Raw genomic sequence first — 14778 nt, forward strand, 5'->3', positions numbered from 1 at the left:
GTTCCATTGTCCATATTAGTGTACCACTTAGAATGCAAGCCTAATGCAAGGCTTAATTTTATGTATAGTGGTATGATGTGGATATTGGATCAGGGCCTATATCAGTACGCAAGAGCAGTCGGTTACTTTATACTGTATTCAGAACAGGGGTTATTTATTCAAAACATAGTCTAATATCCCTGATCTGTTTTGTTACGGAGGGAAACCTATTGGTCTTTTTCAGAACAAATAGTATTGCTTTTACACCCGTTTGAAATTACAGCTGATTCAGCAGTACGATATTTCAACAACTATTTATGACATTTCCTCCCATGTTAGTTGACCATTGCGACAGCGTTTGCATTGGCAGACTGTTCTGTACACTTGGGCACCTTCCAAAAGCTTGTCCCAACACCGGACTGAGAGTTCTGACTGAGCTAACGAAACTGGGTCAGCTAAAATGGATCACTCTTTCATCTGCATCCAAGTGTGACGGTCATCTGAAGTGTAGAGTGATTCTATTCACTGTATTGTTGAAAATGAACTAACTGTATTTTCTCTCTCTCTCTGTGTGTGTGTGTGTGTGTGTGTGTGTGTGTGTGTGTGTGTGTGTGTGTGTGTGTGTGTGTGTGTGTGTGTGTGTGTGTGTGTGTGTGTGTGTGTGTGTGTGTGTGTGTGTGTGTCAGTGCCAAAAGTCTATATTCAGACACCTGCCACAACAGGGTTCACAGCCTCTCCAACCCCCATTACGACAAAGAGACAATGGACGCATTCATTGTCAAGCTAATGTTTTGTGACAGGAACGGGATTTCTGTTCTTATGAGATAAGAACAGAAATCTTGTACAGAAATAGGGATTGATAAGTCCTGCCACTAAACGGTAATCATATCAGGGAACATGATGTTCTCTTTATCAGAGGAAAGAAGGCTTGGTGTCAGCAGGCTACATTACCCCGTCATAAAGTGTGTGTGAAAGTGAGTGCAAAGGGAATAGCCTATTCAGTTTGTCTGACTGATCAATCATTTAATAACACATTCATTGAACAAACTAAGATTAGCTAGGTCTATAGCATTGTGTTATTAGGCGTACACTGTTAAAGCCCCCGGTGTTAAAGTGTTCAGTATTAAGTTTTAAAAAGTGTTAGTATTTTAAGTGTTTCTTACCCGTATGGGTTTCAGGAAGTCCAGGTTGGACAGGAAGTGGTCCTGGGCCTTGTTCAGCCAATCAGGGGAGGCCTTGCAGATGATGTCTTGAGTGAGCCGTGACACATTCTTGTCGGAGATGGTCACAAACTCCTCCAGGGAAGTGGTGTTACACATATCTCTAAGATGGACGCCGAAACCTCCAATCAGGACCTGGTAGATAACATGCAATTATATTTCAGGGATCAAGTTCTCGCAGTCGAGAAACAACAGCAAAAATGTGTTGCGAGGATGTAGGGGAGAATTGTGATTTCATGTTTTAACTGTAACCACTTTCACAATGAATGCCAAGTCAGGAATGATTTTGCAAATATGTTTTGAATCCTATATCATCACAGGAAAGCTGTTGTCATGTCACTGCTCGTAGTTTTACTGCCTCTAGAGGCATTACCAAACTGCTCTAGAATGTTCCTATGACTCAAACAAAGATGTTTGGGTAATGTTATTTCTAACCTATCAGAAACACCCTGGAAACCCAATATTTTTTAATTCTATTCCAGGAAGATATTTGCTTGCGGAATGACCCATAAATAAAATCAAATTTCATTATTCTACATTTCCACATGGCCATAGCTATCGCACAACATGGTCAACAACAAAACATATGAAAGATTTGCACTGTGCAGCTTTTCAGTCGTGCATGGGGAAACTGTCTGTGGAAAAAGAGCAGAGAGAGAGGGGGCTGATGGGTAATAAAACAACTACAGTGGGGGTGGGATACGGTTAATAGATCCACCGCATGCGTTAGAGCCCCTCTCCGCACATGCTCACTGTGAGGCAGACAGAAGATGGAGGAGAGATGGAGGGGTGAGCAAAATCATGTGACTACTGCCCTCCAAATACAGACAGTGATGAAACTGAGCTTAATTATTTTCCCTGAGAAAGAGGGTGACATGCGCCACAGACTTGGTTCTCTCCCCAACACCATCCCCCTTTCATTACACGGTGTTACGAGTTTAGCCGTCTCGCGGTATATATAGTTACGCTGCGTCAGATACCAGCAAACCAAGGTCATGGCATGTATGACTGCCTTTTAAAAGGTACTCGATGTGGTGACAAACAGAAAGATAGGCCTTCTCTTTCCTCTTCACACACAGTCAATATGTTTACCTTCTCTAGGTTGAGGTCAGCCTCTACAATCTGCTGGACGGCGTGATGGGATAGGGAGGCGTTGCGATGCAGGAACGACGATAAGGTCTCCTTATCGCGGAGAAAGTCCTTCAGCTTGAAACCTGGAATGGGATGATGCAATGCACATTCAACAGACTGCCTAGGAACACTGTGCTGCATGATGAGAAACAGATCTATTTAAAAAGACAGAAATATGTTTTAATGGATAGAATTGGGATTTAGCGTCGAAACTCATCATCTTGAATAGAGAAATTGTAGTCTATTGTCTGGGGGAACTCCAAATACTTGGTTACTTGGGTGAAAACTGTAAAGTCCTCAATAATATGGTATAATAGACATATTATACTGATATACTGGCATGGACAGAATGGAGTGATACAGTGAGGGGGAGACATATCATGGACACAGTCTACCCTGCTCAGGGGACTATTGTGTTCACTGGGTCAGAACATTCCAGAGAAGTCATCTCCGCTTAAAAACCAGTTGAAGTCAGCTCAGCACTCTGCTGCTTGGCACTCCGCAGCTGGGGTTACTTTAGGGCGTTCCACTTTGGCCCAAATACTGGGCTAGAGTTCTGGGCTCCTCCCCTTTTCACTCTGTCCCGTCCCTTCCTGCCCAGCTTGAATTGGAAATATCGTTACTTAAACGTTAGATAGCACAGTGACAAGAGTAGCTGCCGGATACATGGTAAAGATTACCATTAATCTTACCATTAATCTCATTAATCATTAAGGTTACCACATTACCCCTTGGGGGGTGGGGGAGGGGACTACTAGAATGGAGTGTTACCCATAACTAGGGCCAAGGAGTTTTTCCTGATCAGAACCCTAACCCTATACTCTTAGAAACAAGTTATACCTAGAACTCTGTCTGTCCCTGTAGGAGAACCCTTTTGGGTTCCAGGTAAAACTCAACTGGTTACACGATCTAGACAGGAAACACATCTGCCCCAGAGGCTCTTGGGAGCAGGTCAAGGGGGACGTGGTGTGTGTTGCAGAGACATCCCCAGAGCATAGAGATGATCCCAGAGCACGGAGACAACCCCAGAGCAAATAACCAGGGAGTGGTAATGGACTCTAATCATCCTGACTTCAGGAAACACGAGACTGGAGATGTGCCCAAACAACAGCACTGAGTGAGAGTACAGCCATACAAGAAAGAGGGATAGCCCCAAAAGGTACCGTCTATCTGCACTTGGCTTAGGTGGTTACTATGCTGTGTCTTTGACCTACCAAAACAATAACAAGTAGGCTATAATATAACAATATGAATCAGACTGCCATCCAGGCTTGTCACTACTTGCTCTGCCTTCTGGTGAAAAATACTTTATAGACATGAGGAGACATATATTTAACATGTTCCTAAACTTCTCTGACTCAACAAACAACCTACAATCAGACAAACAAAATGGCTGCCTTTGCCAAGCGTGACAAATGACAGTTAGCTACAGATCATTTCAGGTTGATAGAAGAAGTGGAACAAACATACTGACTGAGAGGGTCGTGGTCACCTAAGGCCCGAACGACCCACCCTGTTCCCCATAGGGATCTGTTCAAAAGTAGTGCACTATATAGGGACACAGAAGAGGATTGTCCTGACTGGCTGAGTCTAATAACCTGAGAGAAGGAAGCTGCCTGTGGTGTTATTCAACAGAACAAAAATGGGAAATAAGAGTCGGACTAGGCAAGCCAGAACTCTTTGAGAAGGAGAATTGTGCGTGCTTGCACCCGTGCGTCAGTGGGAAGAGAACCGAGAGGAGTTTAGAGACCTTCGAAATAACAAACGACCCACCTAGGAAACCTTTCAGTCAGTCTGTCTGGCTGACACATCAACCCACTACATTAAAACTAGTCTGGGTTACAAACCCGAAAAGACAAATGCAAGCAGCAGCATATCGATGTCTAGCATATAAAACATACAGCCAAGTGAGAGAAGAGAAAATTGGATATATTTCATGAATAAGATTAAAGTGCTTCTCTCTTGACATGAGGCACTAATTCTAGCACCAACATGAACTTTCTCCCTTTTGACATAACTGCACTTCACTGTAAGGCTTTATATAGCGGAAGGATTTTAGAGCGGGTCGATGCAGAGCTGTGATCTGCTCCTAGACTCCTTTTAAACACTGAAGTAACCAATTTTAACACTGGTTGCTTTTAAGTCCTGATATTCAAACTGGTATTTATAACACGGATACATTACTCCACGTTTGCCCAGATTGTTCACGTGACTCGTTTTATTTGCATACAACATAATTATGCTGGAATGAGCTATTACGCAATAGCTTTTGACACAGTCTCCATGACCTGAATATCTCAGGTAATATCTTAACTAGGCTCTAGTCCTCTGGAAGGAAGCATAAGTGAGAGGTTATGCTGCAGGAGTAGATAGACGATAAATGCAAGTTGGAGGGGGAATGTGAAAGACTACTGTTTTGAAGCGATTCATCTTTTAGTGGTAGGCCTATGTTAGTCTCTGAACTACTCTTTGGTTAGATATAGAATCGTGATAGTATGGTTACCACAGACACAGTTCATTTATGCTCCTTTATGTAATAATGAATGACTTCATTTGCTATCTTTAAAATGTGTCAGCTTGATGGTTTAACAGTGGTGTTAGCGTTAGCCTTGATGGTTTAACAGTGGTGTTAGCGTTAGCCTTGATGGTTTAACAGTGGTGTTAGCGTTAGCTTTGATGAGGCGCCATGAGGCTCATCCAGCAGCTGATGTTACCTTGTTAGGAAATTCAACCAAAAAAAGTCAATTAATGGTCAATGTCAGTTGTACGTTGAAATATGACATTGGTATAATGTTAATTCAACGCGTTTTGCCCAGTGGGTAGGTAATATGTATGGCAGATATGTACGTAGGGGTGTGGGGACTGGGACACCTCAGGACTCATGCAAGGGAAAGATACTATCATCAACCTGATTTCCTCAAAGATCTTTCCCCCTCTTCCTGGTCCAAAGTCATGACAGCCCCATGTACTTTCCACTCTGAAAATGGCCGCTCAGCAAGAGCCAAAATCTAACATTACAGTATCCATTAAATCTGTGGAGCAGTGTGCAGAAGTTTATTTTCAATGGTATTCTGTTTTTTCCTGCTGGAAATACGATTACTTATTCACCATCTAAAATGAGATGGACAGTCACGTGAGGCGAGACCGGAGCACATAATGACCCTCAAACAGGATGCAGACACATTCCAAGCCCGGGGTTGGTCCAGTTCAGACACAGAGATAGCAGTCAGAACATTGATGGGCCAGTTAGTTTAAATCTGTATCCTGTTGTGATGGGTGGGCCCAGGGAGGTCTTCCTGCTACTTAAAAAGAGTTAGAACAGGACAGGGGCACTGCCCCCTGCTTGGCCCAGCAGCAACCTCCCCACCCCAGGACTGGCATGGACTGATTACACCAACGCTATGCCACCCATAGAAATCGAATTACTAGAAGGGACAAAGCCTGGTCCCATATTTGTTTTTGCCGTCTAGCCAACTCCCAGCAGATCTGGGACCAGGCTAACAAAGCCCCTCAGACCACCGCGTTTTTGATTGGATCACTCATGAATCGTAGAACAATCACTGGAATGAGAACGTCCATTCTAGTAACTCTATTTCTATGCTGCCAACCTGCACCCATTGCCCTCCATTACGAGCCAAACGGCCCCACTTTGATTAGGAGCTGTACGGTCGCCAGTAATCTGCTTTTCTTCGCATTAGGAATTTGGGGTTTCATGGAGGCCATTAAAATCTAAGCATGCCATTTGCTCTGAACTCTCTGCACCGTACGGCCCCAGGAAAACGAGAACTTCCCCATCAAACAAGTCTCAAGTTCAGTACTATGTGCTTCAAGTCGACAGCGTGTGCCCTCCATTACGAGCCAAACGGCCCCACTTTGATTAGGAGCTGTACGGTCGCCAGTAATCTGCTTTTCTTCGCATTAGGAATTTGGGGTTTCATGGAGGCCATTAAAATCTAAGCATGCCATTTGCTCTGAACTCTCTGCACCGTACGGCCCCAGGAAAACGAGAACTTCCCCATCAAACAAGTCTCAAGTTCAGTACTATGTGCTTCAAGTCGACAGCGTGTGCCCTACATCTATAGCGATAAGGCATGTACAGATATGTGATCATACCTACCTACTGAAAAACTAGGCTAACCAAACCCAGATCAGTATGCGTGCTATACGTCTATGGCTCAGGGACTATGTACGCAGGTGGGCACAGGCTTAGGATCAGATTCAGTAACATCACATGCAGAAACATACATAAAATGTGATGTCATACAGTACTTTAAACAATATGTACAAATATATAAATCAGTGTAAATTTATGGACAGTGCATCAATAAAAGGGTTATCCATGTACATCCCACTGGGCACAGATGGAATTTCAACACCTAGTTTTCATTTGGTTGATTTGTCAACTAACGTGAATTCAACATGAAATCAACAACAAAAAATGTCACCATGTCGTTGAATTTAAGTTAAAAGTTGCGTGAAAATATACAAAATTCCCGTACGTTGATGACTTTTTGCAAATCCAATCAGTTTCCCACGTGGATTCAACATCCTCACATTGCATTTCTTTGTTGAAATGACGTGGAAACAACGTTGATTCAACCAGTTGGTTGCCCAGTGGGATGCATCTTGAAGTCTGTAGCTCAGGGTCTATGTACTGTGACCTGTCCTACCTGCCGTGTTGCTCTGTAGTTTCCCCAGAGCCCGCACCAGAACTTTGTAGCCCTCGAAGCTCTTGTCATTCTGGCTGTAGAGGAGGATCTTCTTGGCATCGATGAACAGGCGGGAGATTCTGTGTTTCATAGAGAGACGATTAGACGATGTGAGGAACAACGGTGGTAAAACACACATGCTGATCCTCTGGGGTTGAGGGTCTGAAAAGAGGAACAATGCTCCTTGTGGCATGGTCCCTTATTTCAATGTTTTAATGTCTTAGCTTACATTGTTTACTTGGTTGTTTGTCATAGACATGACTAATCAAATCATTCTATCAAATGTTAAATGGACAATTTTCCCGGGATGAACTCACATAGAATCGTTGAAGTTGCCCACCAGCCCTGGGGTCTCTCCTGGTGTGGGGTGGCGGAAGCAGGGGTTGTTGGCGTTACAGATGATCCCTTGTACCCAGGGCAAGGTGCCCGCCGAGGGCATGGCCTTGTTAGGGAAATGGCCTGGAGGGGGACAAATAGGGAAGGTCAATGATCGACACCGCTCTATGTCACAATATCTCCCTATGTAGCTGCCCAGATGGCCACTGGAGTCAAATGATTATGTTGGGTAATTGTGGTACTTTAGTCAGTCACCCAACATTTCACAATGGCAGAGCAAGGAGAACTGAGTGAAACTCCATTTCAGCGTGGCTCAATTCAGAAGATCGAAATAACAGCCAGGCGGACATCTTGGTTTAGCAAGAGCACAGTACAACGGGGGACACCGCGTGGGCACGGATTCCTCGTGTACTCTTGAGGAACTGTGTTATCTAACAGAGAGGCCAAGGTTGCGTCCCAAATGGCACCCTATTCCGCAAGTGCTCTGGCCAAAAGTACTGCACTATTTAGGGAAACAGGGTGCCATCTGGGTCGGAGACCAAGAGAGATGGGGGGGGGGTATTTGGTGAATAATTGCCTCAGTGAACCACATGACTCATATAACCTTTGGATCAACATTCACTTTCAGTGACGAGCCATAAGAGGTTATAAGCAAACCGTTATCTGCTACTGTACAGTAGTTAGTTATTAAGCCCAGCAGATTGTGAAGCAATCAAATAGAGTAGGACTATATGGCGTGACCCAGTCCTGAGGTCACAACTGTTGAGTTCAATGGGTGAAATCAAGTATTACTATCTACGGCCGAGTTGACTAGAGTTGACAGGTTTGACCGTCAACAAAATGGTGACGTGCCCATTCTGCTAAACAAGATGTTACAGAAGTATTCCCATTTTCCTTTTTGTCAATGTGTGTGTGTATCTGACAAGCCTTTGTAGTAACACTTGAATAGTTCTTTCCCATTCCACAGTTACGGTATCATACACTGAGTTTAATAGCCTAGCCTACTGGCCTGCTATCCAACCTACACTGGGTGTGCAAAACATTTTGAACACCTGCTTTGTCCATGACATAGACTGCCCAGGTGAATCCGGGTGAAAGCTATGATCCCTTATTGATATCACTTGTTAAATTCATTTAAAAATTACTGTGTATATGAAGGGGAGGAGACAGGTCATAGAAGGATTTTTAAGCCTTAAGACAATTAAGACATGGATTGTGTGTGTGTGCCATTCAGAGGGTGAATGGGAAAGACAAAATATGTAAGTGCCTTTGAACGGGGTATGGTAGGTACCAGGCGCACTGGTTTGAGTGTGTCAAGAACTGCAACGCTGCTGGGACTTCCATGTTCAACAAGAACGTGTATCAAGAATGGTCCACCACCAAAAGGATATCCAGCCAACTTGACACAACTGTGGGAAGCATTGGAGTCGACTTGGGCCAGGATCCCTGTGGAACGCTTTCGACACCTTGCAGGGTCCATGCCCAATTCATTTAAAGGGGGTGCAACTCAATATTAGGCAGCTGTTCCTAATGTTTTGTACACTCAGTGTATATCTGTATTATACAGGAGGGCAAAGGTATAGCCTTCTGACCTGATGAAATACAGTATGTACATCCCAAATAGCACCCTATTCCCTATGGGCCCTAGTCAAAAGTACTGCACCATAAAGGGAATAGGATGCCAATTGGGATGAAACCAAGATCTTTACTGGAGACCTGTATTGACAAGATAGAGATAAGGAGGGCAATAGAAAGTATAGTAGCTATCCTTCTACTGTATTGATGTGAACAAACATACAACACAGTCCAGTGTTGTTTGAGTCTTACTGGTATACATTTAAATTCAGGAAGTTAATTTAAATGGAGATTCATTTATTATTGTTTTCGGGTGAATTTTGCAACAATTCAATTTCATTTCGCTCTCTGATTTTACCGAGATAAACAATTCCATTTTAGCTTCTAACTTTAGCTTCTAACTCAAAGTTGAGAATATATTATCTGTGTAAGTAACAAACTGTTCCCAGAGCTGTTATTGTGCACTACAGGAATTTTAAAGGCCAGCGGGTCAATATATCAAATATTGACCTACTGAGTGGGATGTTTTTAAGAAAACTGTATAGAAGGAAGACCTTGGCTTGGGATGAGTAATGGCAGGTAAGGACATTAATGAACTCTTCATTGACATTTCTTGGACAATAAAACATTTTTTCTTCCTTTCCAGTAGGTCTATGGAACATTTCCACATATGTTCACACAGCCCACTATTTGTTTTCCCTTATCCATTGTTCTATAACAACTAAATCCATTGGGACACAATTCTTGTGGGAATCTCCTGCCTTCCACTGTTCTGTTATGACTATCTGTCTTTGATACTAACAGTAATGTCCAAATGATGAGCTCTCTCTTTCCCTGAAGTATCTTTTGTCTGTATTGCTTTGCTTTCCAAAGAGTCTTGGACTCAATAAACACTAGTGGCCGATGACGTAAAAGACAACTGTCTGGCATCCTGTTGTCCTCCATCTTGTGATCTGACTCATCTAACTACAAAGAATGAGAAATGGGAACAAATGATGACAGGAAACAGCATTTGGACCAAATGTCACGAGGCCTCTAGTACGTCACTACTTACCCAGTCGAGACACTAACATTTTTCTTGAATTGCCTCATTATAACTGAGTGAATAAATCACCATAAACAAGGCTAGATTTAAGTCCATTTCAACTCAATTCAATTTCTAAAAGCTTTATTGTCCTTCAAATTTACATAAGACAGAAAATCGTCTTTCACAGGCTAATACATTGTGATTTCAGGCACTCTGTGTATGTGTGGGCTACTTACACTCATGTTGCTCGTAGGGCGGATAATGCATCCTCACAGATATGAGGATGAAGAAGATGAAGAGCGGCCATATTATCTCGATAATTAGCTGGAGCTGAAAGGGAAGTTCAGAAGGTCGATGAGCGACTGATAAACTCATCAGGACAAACAGCATTCAAACAGTGAAACCAATGCAATAGTCAGGATGTCTGGTCTCCCTACAGAACAACCCATTTGGAGATTTCAATCATACAATCATGTGTTGTTTATTTGGGGCAAAACGACAGATAAGGAGGAATCTTTGAACCTGAAATTGTTTGCAAAGTAGGGTGGCCATGGACGTAACAAAAATTTGACAAAAAAAAATGCATTTAATGTTTCAGTGTCCTGGAGCAGTGGTTCCCCAACCAGGGGTACTTGAGAAGACTCATGAAACCATAGGCTTACTGGTAAAATTCACATGAGGGGGTAGTTCAGGGGTACTCAGGGTAGAGCAAAATGCACTTGGTGATACAATAACCGAAAAAGGTTGGGAACCACTGTCCTAGAGTAGACAACCCACCTCTAAGCTTTCTTTGTGTACTTTAGTCTACAATCCAGGTTACCAATTTCTTGACTATGTTGGATGGGTCATTTTGATTCTAAATGAGACATTTCCTCAATTACAATTCAAATCTAGGATCCCCTTTAAAATGGACTGATCCAGCTCTACAATGGAAGTGGGTCATTCCACAAACCATTATGGGGGTGTCAGGCAGCCATTAAGGGGTTTATCAGCTGTTGGCAAATATATTATAATCTTTATCCTAGCTAAGACTAGGAGTGGGAAGGGAGAAGGGTTGGTTGGGTGGACATATGTCCACAACAGCTGCTGTCCTCCCAGCACCATCCTCACAGAGCATTGGTCAAATGGAGGCTGGGGATCTGTTCTATAAATGTATCTGGTTCTAAGAATCTCTTGAGAGATTTTGAGGATTAACCGTTTGATGGCATGATAAGACGATGGTGTTATTTAAAATGTTCCACAATCCAAACCCTTTTTGCGGAAATGTGTACTTGAGAGAGCACTTAAAAAACTCCCCCATGCTACGCGTCACCATCTCCACATTGACGCCCTGCTACGTTGATGTCATCGATGGTCTAAACATCCTCAATGAGTCAAAGGATAAATAAAGTCCATTCAAGTGGTGTTTCACAATCTCATTCCTTTTACCAATAAATAGAAAATGCTATTCTTTGTGTGAATTGACCACACAAACGACAATAGTAACACATTGTATTTCTACTAAACCTTGTAACCACTAAAGCTTATTATTCCACTTTTCCCCAGCAACTTTCATTGACATGCTCCCCTTATCTCACAGAATCTACGTGGGGTTGATAGACTTTAAAAAATATATAGTAGCTACTTACTGTCTGTCTCCTTCTGTAGGTGAAGTTCTTCCACAGCAGTAAGCCCAGTTGAGTAGAGATGGCCATCTCGCCTCAGGGACCTATCCTACAGCCGTCCAGCTCCCAACTGCAGAGCACAGTGACAACACAGTGAGACTCGGGGACCTTTCCTACTGCTTTTGAGCTCCCAACGGCAGACACACAGCACAGTGAGACCAGAGAAGCAGGCTGTTTGAGTCCACTGGACACCTCGCCACTCATAGGTCAAAGTCCAACCAAATATAACCATCAGATCTCCAATGGATACTAGACTGTATTAACCAATCGGGGCAGTTTTACTAGTGCACTGGTGGCATTTCCAGGATTGAGAGATTCAGTGTCTGTTACAAAAAAAACACACACAAGGACTTCTGGATCTACAAACAGTCACTGGGTACTTGGCAAATGAAGGTGTGCCACCCACACAATTGCACAAAAAAAGACTAATATCTAAACTACCAGATGTCCTCATAACATGACATTTCAATTCAATCCAGCAATTGCAATACAGAAATGAACAATCACTAAAATTGCACGAGGCGATTGCTGTTACTATTTATCTAATTTTATAGCCAGCTGTATTATTAAATACTTTCAGATGCAACAGAGTTTTTATGACATGAATGGGTCCCTGTGAGGCTCTGTTGGTAGAGTGTGGTGCATACAACGCCAAGGTTGTGGGTTTGATTCCCATGGGGGACCAGAATGCAATGGAAAAAGTTTGCACTCACTACTGTAAGTCGCTCAGGATGAGAGTGTCTACTGAAATGTAGTCCTTTTCATCTGATAAATGCACTTGCCATTCAAACAATTTTGGGGAGGCTGGTAGCCTAGTGGCTAGAGCGTTGGAATAGTAACCAAAAGGTTGCAAGATCGAATCCCCGAGTTGACAAAGTAAAAAAAAAAATCTGTCGTTCTAGGCCGCCGTCATTGAAAATAAGAATTTGTTCTTAACTGACTTGCCTAGTTAAATGAAAAAATGATGGCGATTCAAACAATTGGAATGTCTATTCTCAAGCCGAGACGATTGAAGGACAAGCAGGCTACGCAGGTAATATTTCACCAGTAGCCTGGGTGGATGGATAGCCTATTCATAACGAAACACATTCAAAATATGTAATTTGGCTGTATTTGTATGATAGTCTACCTCAGGTCCCGGCATAATAAAAACAGATTTTCAAATGAACATATCGGTTACATTGTAGGTTGTTTTTCCATCAGCTTCAACGCATACCATAACAAACCACTACACTTGTCCTAGAAGTTGTAAACAGCCTCTCTGCAAAATAATCAATGCGGTTGCCTGGTGCAGAATTGCTGCGCGCGCCTCTAGTGTTTTAATGTGGTGATTTACTTTTTTATTTATTTATTTTTTACTTGTTTACAAAAAAAAATCGCTCGTGCCATATCCATATGATGATCATATTTCTTTATCCAATGGAAGCTTAGCCTGTTATTTTTTCAACTACGGTCTCAAAACATAGCAAAAATCATTCAGAATATGAACATCTTACAAAGGCTAAGAACAAAATTAAGCAATGCTTTGATGAAACAGGCTATGAAAAAAAAACAACAACGAATGAATAACAATATGACAACCGCTATGGTCAACGACGGATCGACAAAAAAACACAATTGCAAAATCAGCTTGGTAAACATCTCCTTCCTTAACTACAACCTCATGCCTGCATCAATGAATCAGAAACAAACATTTATTAAAACAATACAAACATAATTTCACAATAAAAACATCATTTCACAATCTAAGACGTTACATTCTTTCATTGTAATCGAATGTCAACCGTATCAGTGCAATATAATTATCGAAATCCTTTCAGAACTTCATGCTGGATGTTTCATTGTTTCAAGAGGAAGGGGTTACTTTCGGTCATTCAGCGCAGCGCAGACTCTTCCATACAATGAACAGCAGCAGATGCTGTAGCCCATACACTGTGTTCATCAAGCACAATACGGTCATTTGCGATAAAGGACATCAAATACACTACCCACAGTTTGTCATCTTACCCATCCTACCAAAACCTCATAAATGCACACGTTATTCAATACATTTGATTAAGGATGAACACTGTAAATCATGTGTTGATTGCTGTGAACAATGCCGCGTACTATACAGGCGCCGAGGCAAAGATGCGCTTTTGTTTTGAAAAGATTTACAGACTGAATCAAACATGCGCAACCATATACATCCGTTCTGTACATATCAAATAATAAAGTTCCTTTAGGATGTTGCATGACACAATGCATATCACCCACAGAGCAACTTAACAAAGAAACAACAAAAACGAATAAAGAAAAACAACCGACCTTTTCCCCTAATGCTGCGAAATTCCAATTCTTCAATGTTCATCAAATGTAATTCCTTGAATTGGAAAAAGGTCAAATGGACGCTTTTGTATTCGCCTTTTCACGACCGTTATTGTCTTCGCCGCTCTGTATCTGGTTCTAACAGAACTGCTTTTTTTCTCCTCCAAGCTTTTATAGGAGCAGCCAATGCAGCCGCTTTCAGAAGAGGAAAGGTAACTCGCGGTCAAAAGGATCCAAGGCTGGTTGTGTTGCTGTCGCCTTAAACGGGACGCACGTGTATAGTTAAAAAGCATCTCTTAAGAGGGCTACGGCGCCTTATACATATTTATTTCGGTATTGAATCCGCCATGCGATGTATACAATCATTTTATGATTGTGTGATTGTCAAATCTGTATAATAGCCTCATTTTTGGTTGAAAACAAGTGCTCAGACTTGTCAGTGGCCATTGGGGACATAACCGAGTCCAATAAATGCCAGCATTCTATGACAGACTCTAAATGTAGGTTCGATCTGAAGGCATATCAGTTCACACACTTTATAAAAATAGAATTCTGTTTTATCCTTTTGAAATAGAATTCTATAAGTGTTTGAACTTCAGATTTAACGTACATTTAGAGTCTGTCAGAGCATATTGATATTTATTGGCCCAAAGACCATTCCACCTCAGTGACTTTGACTAAACAATAACTAGACACACAAGCGTGATGACCAGGTTCAGTGGTTAACTAACTACAGAATACTGTCCAACGAGCTGCATTCAGGGCTTCAGGAAACAGCAGAGGGTGCACCCCCATATCTACATTGATGGGACTGCAGTGGAGAAGGTGGA

At 42.2% G+C, this 14778-nt stretch overlaps 1 protein-coding gene across 5 annotated transcripts in view; it reads right to left on the reverse strand.

Moving 5' to 3' along the window:
- The window catches only part of LOC129841131 (phospholipid-transporting ATPase ABCA1-like), a 40052-nt gene extending 25938 nt beyond the window's left edge, over positions 1 to 14114 (reverse strand). For 4 of the 5 annotated variants that reach the window (XM_055909258.1, XM_055909257.1, XM_055909256.1 and 1 more), the window contains exons 1-7: positions 13949 to 14114; positions 11606 to 11711; positions 10214 to 10307; positions 7357 to 7498; positions 7001 to 7119; positions 2292 to 2413; positions 1143 to 1334 (exon numbers count right to left, since the gene is read on the reverse strand). In XM_055909258.1, the coding sequence (XP_055765233.1) occupies positions 1143 to 1334; positions 2292 to 2413; positions 7001 to 7119; positions 7357 to 7498; positions 10214 to 10307; positions 11606 to 11671 (735 nt within the window). In that variant the 5' untranslated portion in view covers positions 11672 to 11711; positions 13949 to 14114. Of the gene's footprint in view, positions 1 to 1142; positions 1335 to 2291; positions 2414 to 7000; positions 7120 to 7356; positions 7499 to 10213; positions 10308 to 11605; positions 11804 to 13948 lie in introns of those variants that run through there. The other variant, XM_055909255.1, reaches the window with a different exon arrangement.
- Between the last annotated feature and the right edge of the window lie 664 nt (positions 14115 to 14778).

Source organism: Salvelinus fontinalis, chromosome 42, assembly GCF_029448725.1.
Source record: "Salvelinus fontinalis isolate EN_2023a chromosome 42, ASM2944872v1, whole genome shotgun sequence".
NCBI lineage: Eukaryota > Metazoa > Chordata > Actinopteri > Salmoniformes > Salmonidae > Salvelinus > Salvelinus fontinalis.